This window comes from Canis lupus, chromosome 16 (assembly GCF_003254725.2).
Source record: "Canis lupus dingo isolate Sandy chromosome 16, ASM325472v2, whole genome shotgun sequence".
Classification (NCBI taxonomy): domain Eukaryota; kingdom Metazoa; phylum Chordata; class Mammalia; order Carnivora; family Canidae; genus Canis; species Canis lupus.
Window position 1 is genome coordinate 46,490,006 of NC_064258.1, and position 15,237 is coordinate 46,505,242.

Here is a 15,237-nt window from a genome sequence, read left to right on the forward strand (position 1 = left end):
ACTCTGTATGCATTAAACAAGAACTCCCCCTTTCTTCTCCATCCCCCAGCCCATGGTAACCTCTGTTCTTTTCTTTTTCTTTTTTTCTTTTTTTTTTTTTTTAAGGATTTCACTTTTAAGCCATCTCTACACCCAAGGCAGGGCTCAAACTCACAACCCTGAAATCAAAGTTGCATATTCCTCCAGCTGACCTAGTCTGGCACCACACTTTTAGCTTCTGTTACTATGACTTGTCTATTTTAGGTACTTCTTATTTATCAACTCATATTTGTCCCTTTTTGCCTGGCTTATTTCACTTAGCATAATGTTTTCAAGATTCATCCATGTTGTAGCATGATGTATCAGAACTTCATTCCTGTTTATGGCTAAATAATATTCCTGTATGAATATACATTTTCTTTGTCCATCTGTTGATAGACATTTAAGTTGTTTCCATCTTTCGGCTTTGGCGAATAATGCTACTACTAACATGAGTGTATAAATACCTTTTTGACACTTTGCTTTCAATTCTTTTGGGTACATACCCAGAAGTGAAATTGCTGGGTCATATGGTAGTTCTGTGTTCAATTTGAGGAACTGCTATAGTTTTCCACAGAAGTAGTACCATTTCACATTCTCACGAGCAATACACAAGGTTTCCAATCTCTCCACATTTTTGCCAATCTTTCTTATTTTCTGCCTTTTTATTATAGCCATCTTAATGTGTGTAAAGTGGTCTCATTTGTTTGCATCTCCCTAATGATTAGTAATGTTGAACATCTTTTCATACACTTCTTGGCTATTTGCATATATTCTTTGGAGAAATGTCTATTGAGACCCTTCATATAACCAACTTTTAAAAAAAGATTTTATTTATTTATTCATGAAAGACCCAGAGGAGAGAGAGAGGCAGAGACACAGGCAGAGGGAGAAGCAGGCTCCATGCAGGGATCCCGGGTCTCCAGGATCACGCCCTGGGCCAAAGGCAGATGCTGAACTGCTGACCCACCCAGGGAGTCCCCATACAACAAACTTTTGACCACAGAGTAGACAATCATCCCTGGGAAACGGTGCCAGCAGTTAAGCAGAATCTAGTAAAATCCTTTTAGCCTACAAAAAGAACAAAATGATTCTGAGTACCTGTTGGTAGTTACAAGCAAACAGTACACAATATATTGTCAAGAACAAAAAAGTCAATTCCTTAGTGACACTCCCTAGGATATGGATAAACCTTAGTTCCTATCTTTCTTTGTACTTTCATGTAAAAACTGTATTGAGTACCCATTGTATTAGTTTTCCATGGCTGCTATAACAGATTACTACAAACTCAGTGGTTTAAAACAACACAAACTTATTCTGTGTTCTGGAGGTCAGAAGTCTAAAATTAAGGTATGGACAGGGCTGCCATTTCTCCTGGAGGCTTCAAGGGAGAATACCTTTTCTCGCCTTTGTCGGCTTTCAAAGGCACCTGCTGTCCTTGGCTGAAGGCGTCTTGTATCACTCTGACCTCTTGCTTTTCTTAATTAAAAAAATTAAAAAAAAATCTACAGCTTTATTGATTTCTATATAACAGCATATAAATTTAGGATGTACATGATCTAGGTAAACTTAACATGTACACCACAGTAAGTCTAATGAACGTCCATCACCTTACAGTTACAGTTTTTCCCCTAGTGCTGGGAACTTTTGGTTTTGGGGTTTGTTTGTTTTTGAAAGAGAGAGAAAGTGAGAGAGGGGCAGAGGGAGGAGGAGTTAGAGAGAATCCTAAGCGGAGGCTTCCACTCTCGGCGCACAGAGCCTCCCCGGGGCTCCACCTCATGACCCTGGGATCCTGACCTGAGACCAAGTCCTGAGTCGGAGGCGGGGGGGAGGGATGGGGGAGGGGAGGGGAGGGTGCTTAACCGGCCGAGCCACCCAGGCGCCCCCCCCGCCCAGAGCCTTATCGCATCTCCAGTATTAAGGTTCACTTTGTTGCCTTAACCACCCACCTCCTTTGCCAGGGGTCGGAGGACTAGGGTGTGACCGGCTCGTGGATCCGATCTTTGCTGACAGAACCACAGTCACAGCCGCCCCGCTCACTAGTGTCGTGGTTTGGGGGAAGGAATCACCAGCTGCTGAACGCCAGTGTCCCGGGCCCCCGTCACTGCCCTAGTGGCGGGGACCGTCGCAGGAAGGCGTGGACGGTGCCCTGGGCATCCGAGGGCCCGGGGGCCCGCTTCTCCGCGCGACCCCACCCGCCCCGGCGTCGCCGGCCTCCGCCTTCCGCTCCCGGCCCGCCGCAGGCGCTCCAGGCCGCCGGCAGCCCCCCGCGCTCTATGACGCCCGCCGCGCGGAGCCCGCGGAGCCGCACCGAGCCGGCGCGCCAGGCCCCCGCGCCCTCTGCGCCCGGCTCTCCCGCTCCGCTCTCCCCGCCCCCGGAAGCCCGAGCCCGGCGCCGCTGGGAGCCGCGTGCAGAGACTGAGTGCGCCTGCGCCTGCGCCTGCGCGTGCGCCTGGAACGCTGCGGGCGGCGCGCGAGGAGGCGGCGGCGGCGGCCACTGCGCCCAGGTAAGCGGCGCGCGAGCAACCCCCCGGGGCCCGCCCGCCCGCGCCGCGCCCGCCGCCACCCTCGCCTGCTTCGGGATCCGTTTCCCCTTCTCCGGAGCCCAGCGGCGGCGGGCACTCGGGGTCGGTATGAGGAAGCCCGCGCGGGAGGTGAGGGAGGCGGGCGGGACCCCAGCCCCTGGCTCCGCCCGCTGTGAGGCCCAGTCAGCGCGCCGGGGGCGGCGGGGAGTGGGGGCGGGTGTGAGTGACCACCCGAGGCGGCGGAGCCCGCGGCCTAGGGTGGGGTCCCGGGCCGTGGGGCCGCCCGCAGCCCCTGCCGCCGCCGCGGGACCCGCCCGGCCTACCCCCGGGATGCGTTCCCGCAGGGCCTGCGGCCGGGGTCGGGCCGGGGTCAGGAGGTGGTGGCGCCGCCGCGTCCGCGGACTTGACTCGTGACCTCGACCTCGGGTGTGTGTGTGTGTGTGTGTGTGTGTGTGTGTGTGTGTGTGTGTAGCTGGGGGTGGTGATGGGGACGAGGACAGGACGAAGTGGTGGACCGACCCTCGACTCAAGTTCCTGAGAAAACGTGTATTTTGGGCCCAGATTTCCGGGTACCCAACCAGTTACCTTGTTCGAACCGTATTATGCGCCTGATTACAGAAGTGATGCAGTGTCACTGTAATGGACTGACAGTTAAAAAAAAAAAAAAAAAGCCAGAGTCTTATTTGTGTGTTACCCCCGGTGTATCATAAAAAAGCGTTAGTGTTTCTGTTGCTGGCTGTGCAGGAGCTCTCCAAACGGTGAGTGTCCAAGGGCCGCCGGGGCAGCTTTGACAAATACCCGTTTTCGTCGAGCCCCCAGAAGGGTTCTTAAAGGAACTACCGCTTAGTGTTTACCCTTTCCCAATAGGTTGTGAAGAGAATCTTTACGCTCTTATTAAGTCCCTATTTTTATTTTCCAGTGTGAATTGGATCTCACTGACTTTGAAATAATTATCAGAAGGGTTGCTTTAGTGGATGGGATCGTTGGATAATTTTTTCCTAAGTTGGGTTAAAGCACTGGGGTGCATAAATATTTAGAATAACCCTGTCTGTCGGATAGTATGCCTGAAACGTCTCCCAGGTGTTAGGCACCACAGGAGAAGTGGGTCCTTAACAACTGTTGAGGACTACACAAACCATGTAAATACAGATAAGGGGATAGCTAATTCTGGTGAGGGTGGGAGTGGGGGGTCGGTGGGGGACAGTTGTGGGAAGCTGTCAAAGAAACTAGCTCAGGAAAAAGCAGTGATTTTTCTGCTTACATAGCGCAAAGAGTAGAACCAGAGTTCAGTCTCTCTGAACGCCAAACTCCTGAACTCCAAACTCCTGCATCAGGTAAACATTCTTTGAGTGTCTAGTATTTGTCAGATCCTACTTTAGGCACTGGGGATATGAAGATGAGCAAGATCCCAGGAGTTCCAGTTGGTGAGGAGATTAGGCACAAAACCGTTCACTCTGAAAAATGGATTTCAAAGAAAGGATGTGAAATCATTTGGTTTACAAATAGTCAAATCCCAACAGGGATTTAGACCTAGTTTGTAAAATGTTATGCTTGGGAAATCTTATCCTCCTAATGCGTGAACTCCCTCTCTAGCATCCCAGGAAGTGGACGTTCAGTTTTTGCCCCAACATGAGGAAGTAGCCCCATTCCGTTTTGTTCAATTCTCATGTTAATTTAAGAACAGCCTTCATATATGTTGTATCTGTTGATGCAAGTTCTACCTCTGGAACTACAAATAACAGTTCTAATTTTTTTTTTTTTTTTTTGTATCACAATCCTTTGAATATCTGAGTACACCCTTTTTTTTTAGCCATTACTTTTGCTATGAATGCCTCGAATCTCTTGTTATATAAATGAATCCCTTGTTCTGTAAACCATTGGTCATGACTTAGATTCTAGACTCTTCACCGTAACACCTAGAACTAAATGCTTCATTCAAGAAGTAGTTTGACTAAGCTGATGTTACCTTAAGACAGCATATTGCTATCCTGGTGTGACTTAAGAGCATTTTAATCTTTTGATTTTTAAGCCATGCTTTTGCTACTTGGTAAGCCCTGAGTCTTTTTTTCAGTGAACCTTCTTTTAAGCGGGGATCCTCAGTGCACCTTCCCTCCTCACTTTCCCTCATTCCATGTCTGCACTATTATTGTATTATTATTTAGCTTTTTCAGAGTATACCTCCCCATTTAGGTTCTTGGCATATCTTCCTCTGCTTGTTTCAATATAGGGTAATCAGACTGCTTGCTGACTGGATTCAAATCCTGACTCTACTGCTTTCTAGCCATGTGGTCGTGAATATAGTAAACCTCTGCTTCACTTTCTTTGTCTCTAACTTCAAAGTTGTTACCAGTAAACGAGTTGATCAGTGAAAAAGTGCTTAGAAAAGTGCTTGGCACATAATAAAATCTATATGAATGTTAGCTGCTTTTCCATTTATCCAGAACCTTTTGAATTCTTATTTTAAACTGTCCATCTTTTTTTTTTTTTAATTCACAAATTTGTTAAAGCTTGAAGTCATAAGGGGCATACTTGATATAAACTACTTTGTCAAGCCATTAAATTGCTGGTCTTAACCCTAATGTAAGGGTGTAAGATTTTTCCTTTGAGGATTGTTGTGGAATTGTGATGGTATGGGAAGGGTATTAGCTCTCACTTGCATTATTTTGCTGCACTATCATAGGGAACTTTACATAGATCTCACTCAAGGTTATCAGGGATCACAAAATTTGCCTTGATATGCCAAATAAAGAGGAGTCATGCTGGAAACATTTCAAGTTTAGTGACTTCCAGAGTTGTTACTCTCCGTGTCAGAAATACTTTTGGAATTCACTGCTCCCTTTGGAAAGGGGTTTTGGTCACAGACACAGCTTAGGATGGAGAAGGTCGTAAGTTAATTCAAAGTTCAGAATTCTTGGGGATCCCTGGGTGGCTCAGCGGTTTCGCGCCTGCCTTTGGCCCAGGGCGTGATCCTGGGGTCCCGGGATCGAGTCTCGTGTCGGGTTCCCAGCATGGAGCCTGCTTCTCCCTCTGCCTGTGTCTCTGCCTCTCTCTCTCTCTCTCTCTCTGTCTATCATAAATAAATAAAAAAAAATTAAAAAAAAAAGTTCCGAAAAAGTTCCGAATTCTTGCTACCTAGGTTAACACTTTTTAATTTACTAAGGGCCCCTGGTTTATTTAATTTGTGATGCCAGTGAGGTTTCTTCCAAATTAATTTGTTAGAGAAAAACTGCTACATAGTAGATAAATCCCAGCATATTTGGCATTCACTAGCGTTTCTATCTAATTTTAACTGTTGAGACCATCTTTTTGCAAAGACCTATTCCTAAAACAGTTCTGCTAAACATACTGCTAAACAGGTCCCATTCTCCTTTAAAAATCCCAATGATAAGATCTTGTTATCTTGCTGACAGTTTACTATCAGATAAATAATAGATATCACAACAATGTATGGATATCACAGCAGTGACTTCAAAAAAACCAGATGTTAGTTAAGGACTTTACTTTGAAGCAGTGATTAATAACGTGATTAGGATGTTTTGAAAGAGGTGTTTTGTTTTTAAGATTTTATTTATTCATGAGGGACACAAAGGGGCAGGAGACACAGGCAGAGGGAGAGGCAGGCTCCATGCAGGGAGCCTGATGGGGGACTCTATCCCGGGACTCCAGGATCACGCCCTGAGCCAAAGGCAGATGCTCAACCACTGAGCCACCCAGGCATCTCTGAAAGAGTGATTTTTAAAACCGACTAGGGAAATTTATGCTCTGGGCTATGCCGTGAAACCATTTGTTTTTAAAATTTGAGGAAACTAGGTCCAGTGTGGGGCTCCAACTCGACAACCCTGAGATCAAGAGTCACATGCCCTACGTGTTGAGCCAACCAGGTGCCCCTCAGTCATACTCTAAGTCTGTGGTGACCCCTGATCACAGGCCTCTGCCCTCTGGATATTCAGCTTTATTTTGCCCCCTTGTGGGCTTCCTCAACCTCATTCCTCCTCTCCCCTCACAGACTTGTACTCTTAGTTGTTTAATGGTGTCCTTCCAGTTCATGCTATGTTAACTCTGTGCCCATGAGGAATTCAGTAGCATATATTTTAAGTTTCATGTAATTGTTCATTTAATTCTGCTCTTTTAGTAAACATTTTTGTAGATCTCAGCTTATCCTTTTTGATGTATCCTATGCAACATTTTGCTTATCCATTTTCCTCTTGCTAGGTGTTGAATTTTTTTCTAACTCATTGCTGTTACAAACAGTAGTGCTGTGATGAACATCCCTGTGTATGTGCCCAGAAACATAATTGGGAAGTGGCAGAACCGAGTTTGAGCCTGAGTGTATCGGACTCTGTTCATTCTTTTCCATTGTGCATCCTCCCAGTTATCACTTACTTGCTTAATTTATTTGCAGGAAGCTATTATAATAACAGTAATGGAAATACTAAAAAATGCAGTGGGACCATTGGTTTTCTTCTAACAGGTCAACTTAATTTTGCTCTTTTCCCCCATAGTTTTTGTTTAAATGTGTACATTGTATTAATAATCCAGTATGGATTACAGTTTTGTACTGTGCAGTTTTCATGCTGACATAGCACCTGAATCGGGGTCCACAGACTTTTTCAGTAAAGGGTCAGTGGTTAAATATTTTAGGCTCTGTGGGCTGTATGATCCCTGTCACAGCTACTCAATTCTGCAGCTACAGTGTAATAGCTGTCAGTGACGATACCTAAACCTGTGGCTATGTTCCAGTAAAACTTTATTTATAAGAATAAATGGTAGCCAAATTTGGCTCATGCACAGTAGTTTGGTAACCCCTGATATAAATAATTATTTTAATAGACTTATAATATTCTTCTGTTAAAAAGTTTTTTCAGGGCAGCCCGGGTGGCTCAGTGGTTTAGTGCCTACCTTCAGCCCAGAGTGTGATCCTGGAGACCCAGGATCGAGTCCCTCATCGGGCTCCCTGCATGGAGCCTGCTTCTCCCTCTGCCTGTGTCTCTGCCTCTCTCTCTGTGTGTCAAATAAATAAATAAATAAATTCTTTAAAAAAAAGTGTTTGAATTTTGAAACCCATTTGTTCTTTGATTAATCCTCACTTAGCTTAAATTTCCCTGAATATTGTATACCATTTGCAGACTTGCAAATGTAATTTGTAATTAACAGCACAATTACAATTTTAGCATATTTGATTTTCTTAAATGCCTTGAATACCTGACAAGGAATACACGTATCTAATAAAAGAAGTCTAACTTAGCACTTAGACATTTTTAATAAATCTAGTCTTAATTTACTAATTTCATTAACCAGATTCCCTTAAGCATTTATTTATTTTTTTGTTTTTTAAAGATTTTATTTATTTATTCATGAGAGACAGAGAAAGAGAGGCAGAGACACAGGCAGAGGGAGGAGCAGGCTCCATGCAGGGAGCCTGACATGGGACTTGATCCCGGGTCTCCAGGATCATGCCCTGGACTGAAGGCAGCACTAAACAGCCGAGCCACCTGGGCTGCCCTTCCTTAAGCATTTAAAAGTTGATTGTGAATAGTTAAATTTTTATGTTTAATATGTCAGAATCTCTTAAATTCTTTAAAGGCAAAAAAGCTACCCAGTGATAATAAAATGTATTACCACCCTTATTTCTAATCCATCTTATTAATCTGTTGCATTAGTGTTAATAGTATAAGTTTCGCTGGTTTTTAAATCACGTTTGTACTTGTTTTTATAGGTTGCAGGATCACTTTATCAATTAAAGGCTCCAGAGTATCATGATTGATTTAGAATACAGATTACATAATCTTTTGTTGTTTGGTTTGATATAATAGAATTAATCATAATTTGAATGTACTGAATGCATAATTGGATTGTTAGCTATATATTATTAGAAATTCCTTTAACGTATCTCATATTATTTGCCCTCTTGAATATCATTATGGACTAATAGCTTTCCACAGAAGTACTTTTTCATTTTTAAGTATATTTTGTGTGTTTTGTTTTGCAGTACTAAATTGTCTGACTTGTATGGTGGAAGCCCCTTTAAATTGGGGCCTTTGTTGTATTACCACTATATCAAGCATATTTGAATATTGTGCCTTCTGGTAACAGTAAGATACCTTAGGCCCTTGTTTTTCTTTACCTCCAGAAATAGAATCAGCTGCCTTCCAAGTCATTATGTTTTTTTGATTGTTGTTGTTGTTTTTTTTTTTTTTTTTTGTGGAGAATAGTATTAAAGGTCAAATTCTAAATTCAGGATGGCTTAACTGATTTGGGGATGTTTTAACATTATCTCTTCTTATTCTAAATCCTAACTGTACTTATAGAAGGCAGATTTTCCTTAGGGTTCACCTAGGTGTATGCATATTTAATTAGATACACATTTGTGGTATGCTTGCCTTGAGTACTCTTGTGAGCTGAACTATTAGATATGTTTCAAATCACTGATACAATTTATTATTACATGTTTCTCTATAATCAAACTTCTCAGTTTGGGATATGCAATTACTGTAAAAAGTGAGAAGTATTGGGAAATTATTCTTTAGTTTAACGGTAACACTGGCCTCTTTTTCAGATATATTTTTACCATCATGGATCGGTTTGGAGATATATCAGAAGGTGAAGTGGACCATTCCTTCTTTGATAGTGACTTTGAAGAAACAAAGAAATGTGAAAGTAAGTCAGTTTTTGATAAGCAAAATGATGAGCAAGAAGAGAGAATAGATAAAGCTACAGAAAATGAAAACTTGAAATTTGGAATACAAAGAAAGGAAAATGAAATAAAGGAGAAAATTCTCCCAGAAGAACACCCTATAGAAGATGATAATACGCGAACCAGAAATCCTTTATCGTTGACCACTTCAAGATCAAAAAAATTGTGGGATGCTACAATAGGGCATAAAATACACTTACCCACTCCAAGTAGAATTCCCAAAATTATAAAAGAAGGTGAAGATGATTATTATACAGATGGAGAGGAAAGCAGTGATGATGGGAAAAATCACATCAGATCCAAGTCTGCTAAACCATCTAATAACTTTAAAAAAAACATAGGTAAAAAGTATTCCAAAAGTAATTCATCATCCTCCTCTTCCTCTTTGTCCTCCTCATCTTCAAGTTCAGGTACAGATTGTTCAGATGCAGGGTCTGATATCTGTATTTCTGATTCATCTCCATCAATAAAGAAACATCTATCTGGTGTAACCCACTTGTCACCAAAACAGAAATATAAAACAGGAATGAAATCGACAGGAACACAGCCTTCAAGTACTAAACCAAAAGTCAGTGACTACCCTGAGGAATCTGAAGATACTGTGACAGATGTCACTCCTCTGTCAACTCCAGACATCAGCCCGGTTCAGTCTTTTGAACTGGGAACATCAAATGATCAAAAAGTAAAAGTTAAAAGGCAAGAAAACGTGAGTCAAGAAGTATATGGAAATGTTGAGGATTTAAAAAATAATTCAAAATCTTTGAAATCAACCAAAAAAGGGCAAGAAAAACATGGGCCTGATCTCACTTCAGAATCTTCAGGGTTAGATTCCAATTTAGACCACAGATATAAACAAAAAGCCTTACATGACACAATGGACCTCAATCATCTTTTGAAAGGTAATTTTCTTTTCTTTTTAAAAGCTGTATATATTTGAACTTAAATATTCAACTTTATGGTATATTGAGCTTAAATATCAAATGCTATGAGTTTGGATTGATTTTTCTATTAGCTGTATTTTATTGTTTGAGATAAATGATGTAGTAACTTTACCAGATACCCTATTTTACCTTAAAAATATCTGGAATATTGTTACTTATAATATTGAAAAGCTAATTAACTAGGACTAGAAACTACTTCACCATAATTTTATTTTAGTGTCTTACAAAGTCATGAAGTCTAGAGGGACCAGATAACATAAATGAGAGAAGTAGAGCCAGATGTTTTTCATATATGAGAGATGTGGGCAGAAGATATATTTTACTTACTTCTTAAAGAAAGACAACAGCACTAAAGTTAAAAATAACCTGAACTGTTGTCTTCATATTAGAGAAAGTGGCAAGAATGCTGGCAAATGAAATTTCAGAACAAATTCTAAGGAAAGTTAAAGGTTAAAGAGGATTACTTGAAAATAATTAGCAAGCTATGAAATAATAGAATTCAAGTCTCAGTTTCTTCAAGATACAGTTGTTTTTGAAGTGTAATTGACAGAGTATTCTGTTGGTTTCAGGTATATATAACCGTGATTTGATACTTTTATATATAATTAAAAGATCCCCATGATAAGGCTAGTTACCATCTGTCACCATACAAAATTATTACAATATTGACTGTATTCCTTGTGCTGTACATTACATCCCTGTGACTTAATTTATTTTATAACTCGAACTTTGTACCTCTTAATCCTCTTCACCTATTTCATCACCCTTCCCCCCCTCTGGTCAACAGCAGTTTGTTTCCTATATCTGTGAGTCTGTTTTGTTTGTTCATTTGTTTTGATTTTTAGGCTCCAGATATGAGGGAAAGACAAATATGGTATGTTTGTCTGCATCTTACTTATTTCACTTAGCATCATACCCTCTAGGTCCATGTTGCCACAAATGATAAGATCTTTTTGATGACTGAATAATATTCCATTGTATATATACACATCTTTATGCATTCATCTGTTGATGGATACTTAGATTGCTTCTATATCTTGGTTATAGTAAATAATGCTGCAGTGAACATAGGGGTGCATGTATCTCTTCAAATTGGTGTTTTCATTTTCTTTGGATAAATACCCAAAAGTAGATTGCTGGATCATATGGCATTCCTGTTTTTAATTTTTTGAGGAACTTTCATTCTGTTTTCTGTAGTGGCTGCACCATTTACATTCCCAACAGTATAAGAAGATTCCCTTTTTTTCTATATCCTCACCAATACCTGCTGTATTTTTGTGTTGTTGATATTAGCCATTCAGATAGGTGTGAGGTGATACTTCTTTGTGTTTTGATTTGTGTTTCCTTGAGGATTATGTTAAGCATCTTTTAAAGTCTGATGCTCTACCGACTGAGCTATCCGGGCTCTTTAAGCATCTTTTAATGTACCTGTTGGTCATCTTTGTTTGGTCAACTTCAGAAAAATGTCTATTCAGGTCTCTGCCTTTGTTTTTAATTAAAGTACTAATAACTGTTACTACTTTCAATTGTACAATGTAATGATTCAACAATTCTTTTTTTTTTAAGATTTTATTTATTTATTCATGAGATAGAGAGGGGCAGAGACACAGGCAGAGGGAGAAGCAGGCCCCCCACAGGGAGCCCAACGTGGGACTCGATCCTGGATCCCTAGGATCAGGCTCTGGGCCGAAGGCAGGTGCTAAACCGCTGAGCCACCCAGGCTGCCCATGATTCAGCAGTTCTATACAGTACTCAGTGTTCTTCATGACAAGTGTATTCTTAATCCCGTTTAGTTATTTCACTCATCCCCCTACCCACCTCCCCTCTGGCAACCACCAGTTTGTTTTCTGTATTTAAGAGTCCTTTTTTTTGTTGTTGTTGGTCTCTTTTTGTCTTTGTTTGATTTCACTCACGTGGAATTTTAGAAACCATACAACGTTTGTCTTTCTCTGACTTATTTCTTATCATTATACCCTCTAGGTCCATCCAAGTTGTTGCAAATGACAAGATCTCATTTGTTTTTATGGCTGAGTAATATTCCATTGTACATATATGGCACATCTTCTTTATTCATCTATTATGGGCACTTGGGTTGCTGTAAATAATCAGTAAACATAGGGGTGCATGTATCTTTTCAAATTAGTGTGTGTTTGTTTGTTTTTAAGTAGATTCCACACCCAGCATGGAGCCCAATGCTGGGCTTGAACTCATGATCCTGACTGAGATCAAGACCTGAGCTGAGGGGCACTTGGATGGCTCAATGGTTGAGTGTCTGCCCTTGGCTCAGGTTGTGATCCCAGGGTCCTTGGATCAGGTCCAGGATCAGGCTCCCCGTGGGAATAATAAATAAATAAAATCTTAAAAAAAAAAAAAAAAAAAAGACCTGAGCTGAGATCAAGATTTGGAAGTTTAACTGACTGATCCACCCAGGCACCCCATGAATTCGTGTTTTTTTATTTCTTTGATAAATACTTAGTAGTGGAATTACTAGATTATATGCTATTTCTATTTTCAATTTTTTGAGGAACCTCCTACTGTTTCCTACATTGGCTACACCAGTTTGCATCCCCATCAACACTGCATGAGGGATTCTTTTTCTCCACGTCCTCATCCAACACTTGTTATTTCTTGTCTTTTTGATTTTTGCCATTCTGACAGGTATGAGGTATAATATTTCATTGTGATCTGCTTAGCTCCGCTGCCCATTTATTAATCAGGTTATTTTTTGATAGTTTTTGAAAGTATAAGTTCTTTATGTATTTTGGATATTAACTCCTTATCAGATGTATGATCCAAATATCTTCTCCCATTCAGTAGATTGCCTTTTCATTTTGTTGATGATTTTCTCCACTGCAAAATCTTCTTAGTTTGATATAATCCTATTTGTTTATTTTAGCTTTTATTACCCTTCCCTGAGGTGACTTGTCCAAAAACTATTGCAAAGACTGATGTCAGAGAGCTTATTCCTATGTTTTCTTCTAGGAGTTTATGGTTTCAGATCTTACATTCAAATCTTTAATCCATTTTGAGTTTATTTTTGGATGTGTTTTGAGATGGTCCAGTTTCATTTTTTTGCATGTAACTGTCCAGTTTTTCTAACACTATTTATTGAAGAGATTGTCTTTACCCCATTGTATAATCTTGTGTTCTTTGTTGTAGATATGTGCTTATTTCTGGGCTCTCTGTTCTATTCCCTTGATCTGTGTGTCTGTTTTTGTGCCAGTCCATACTGTTTTGATTACTATAGCTTTGTAGTATAGTTTGAAATGGGGAAGTGTAATACCTCATTTTTAAAATTCTTTCTCAATATTGTTTTTGCTATTTGGGGCCTTTTGTTATTTCATACAAATTTTAGGATGCTTTGTTCCAGCTCTGTGAAAAATGTCATTGGTATTTTGATGGGGAGTGCACTGAATCTATAGATTATTTTGGGTAGTATGACATTTTAAGAATATTAATCTTCTGGGATCCCTGGGTGGCGCAGCGGTTTGGCGCCTGCCTTTGGCCCAGGGCGTGATCCTGGAGACCCGGGATCGAATCCCACGTCGGGCTCCGGTGCATGGAGCCTGCTTCTCCCTCTGCCTGTGTCTCTGCTCTCTCTCTCTCTCTCTCTCACTGTGTGCCTATCATAAATAAAAAATAAAAAAATTAAAAAAAAAAGAATATTAATCTTCTAATCCATGAACATCACATATCTTGTCATATAATTTTTTTAATTAGAAAAAATCTTTATTGCTGTATTTCCATATCAATTTATTATTTTTGACATATCAATTTATTATTTAGTGAGAAAGAAACTATTTTTTCCAGATGAAATAAAAACAACTTGAAACTTTATCTTTACACTAGTTAATATAATTGTAAATGCTAGGTTTGCAGGTTAGGGCAGTTGAAGATAACATTTTTAGACTGTAAATAGTATTCTTTGTATGAAATGCAATTGAAAGAATAAGTCTTTAGGTACATAATTTACATATGGTGGTAATGTAGGAGTAAGGACAAATCCCTTGTGTAATCAGATGATTCACAGATGGATAAAATATTTTGGAGGAGTTTGCACTTGTCCCCTTTTTGTAGATTTTTTCTTTGCTCTAATTGTACCCATTGATTGTTTAGTGTGTCTGAAAAATCAGGTTCTTGGAATTGGCCATCACCATCTGGTTGTTAACCTTCCATTCAGTCTCTTAAAACTTATAGGATTGAGTTTTTTTATTCTTGCCCCTTTGTTGCTTCTCCTAACAACCAGAGTGATCTTTTTTAAAAAATCAACCTTACTAGTTGCCTTCTTAACTCTTCAGTGAGTTTACTCTTATGTTAAAAATAAAAACCAAATTCCTTATTGTAGTCTAACAAACTCAATCAATGATGCCATATAAGGCAGTATATTAGTGTCACCTGGAAGACTATTAAATTATTAAATACAAAACAAATATTGATGCCTGGGCTGCACAAGAATATTGGTACAGTTAATTTAATAGGCTATAAAGTTGATGAAAACCATTACTCTACATCATGTGGATATTGCCTGCATCTCCTTTTTTTTTTTTAATCTCTTATTACCTTGCTCCAGTGACCGTGCATTTCCATTTGCTCAGCTCTTTTTCTTTTCATAGGCAGCTTCTGTTTCTCAAGTCTTGGTTTTTATATCACCTCCTGAGAGGTAGTTTTTCCTTTTTTTTTTTTTTAAGATTTTATTTATTCAAGAGAGAGAATGGCAGAGACACAGGCAGAGGGAGAAGCAGGCTTCCTGCAAGGAGCCCAATGTGGGACTTGATCCCGGATCTTGGGATCATGCCCTGAGCTGAAGGCAGACACTCAACCACTGGGTCACCCAGGCATCCCGGGGTAATGCCTGGCACTAGAAGATAGCTGGATTCTTATATCAGCTTCTGCATACAACTGTTGTGATTTGTTATTTGGTTAAAGTACATGAAGAAAAACCGGCCTCACACAGATATGTTTAGAAAATGGAGGAGTATTTTATGCCCTTTTCAGTTAATTTTAGATATTCTTTGATGCCACACCAAGATTCCACAGGTATTAGTTTCTTAAATGTTAG

At 40.3% G+C, this 15,237-nt stretch overlaps 2 protein-coding genes across 4 annotated transcripts in view; one reads left to right on the top strand and one right to left on the bottom strand.

The window, feature by feature from the left end:
- SNX25 (sorting nexin 25) overlaps positions 1-2,215 on the bottom strand; it is a 142,251-nt gene extending 140,036 nt beyond the window's left edge. The window contains exon 1 of the mRNA XM_025471804.3: positions 1,968-2,215. The gene's annotated coding sequence lies outside the window, so the exon portion shown is untranslated. The remainder of the gene's footprint in view (positions 1-1,967) is intronic.
- A 193-nt stretch (positions 2,216-2,408) lies between these two features.
- The window catches only part of CFAP97 (cilia and flagella associated protein 97), a 33,952-nt gene continuing 21,123 nt past the window's right edge, over positions 2,409-15,237 (top strand). The window contains exons 1-2 of one of the 3 annotated variants that reach the window (XM_025471810.3): positions 2,409-2,525; positions 9,100-10,136. In XM_025471810.3, the coding sequence (XP_025327595.1) occupies positions 9,116-10,136 (1,021 nt within the window). In that variant the 5' untranslated portion in view covers positions 2,409-2,525; positions 9,100-9,115. Of the gene's footprint in view, positions 2,673-9,099; positions 10,137-15,237 lie in introns of all 3 variants that reach the window. The other 2 variants (XM_025471809.3, XM_025471811.3) reach the window with 2 other exon arrangements.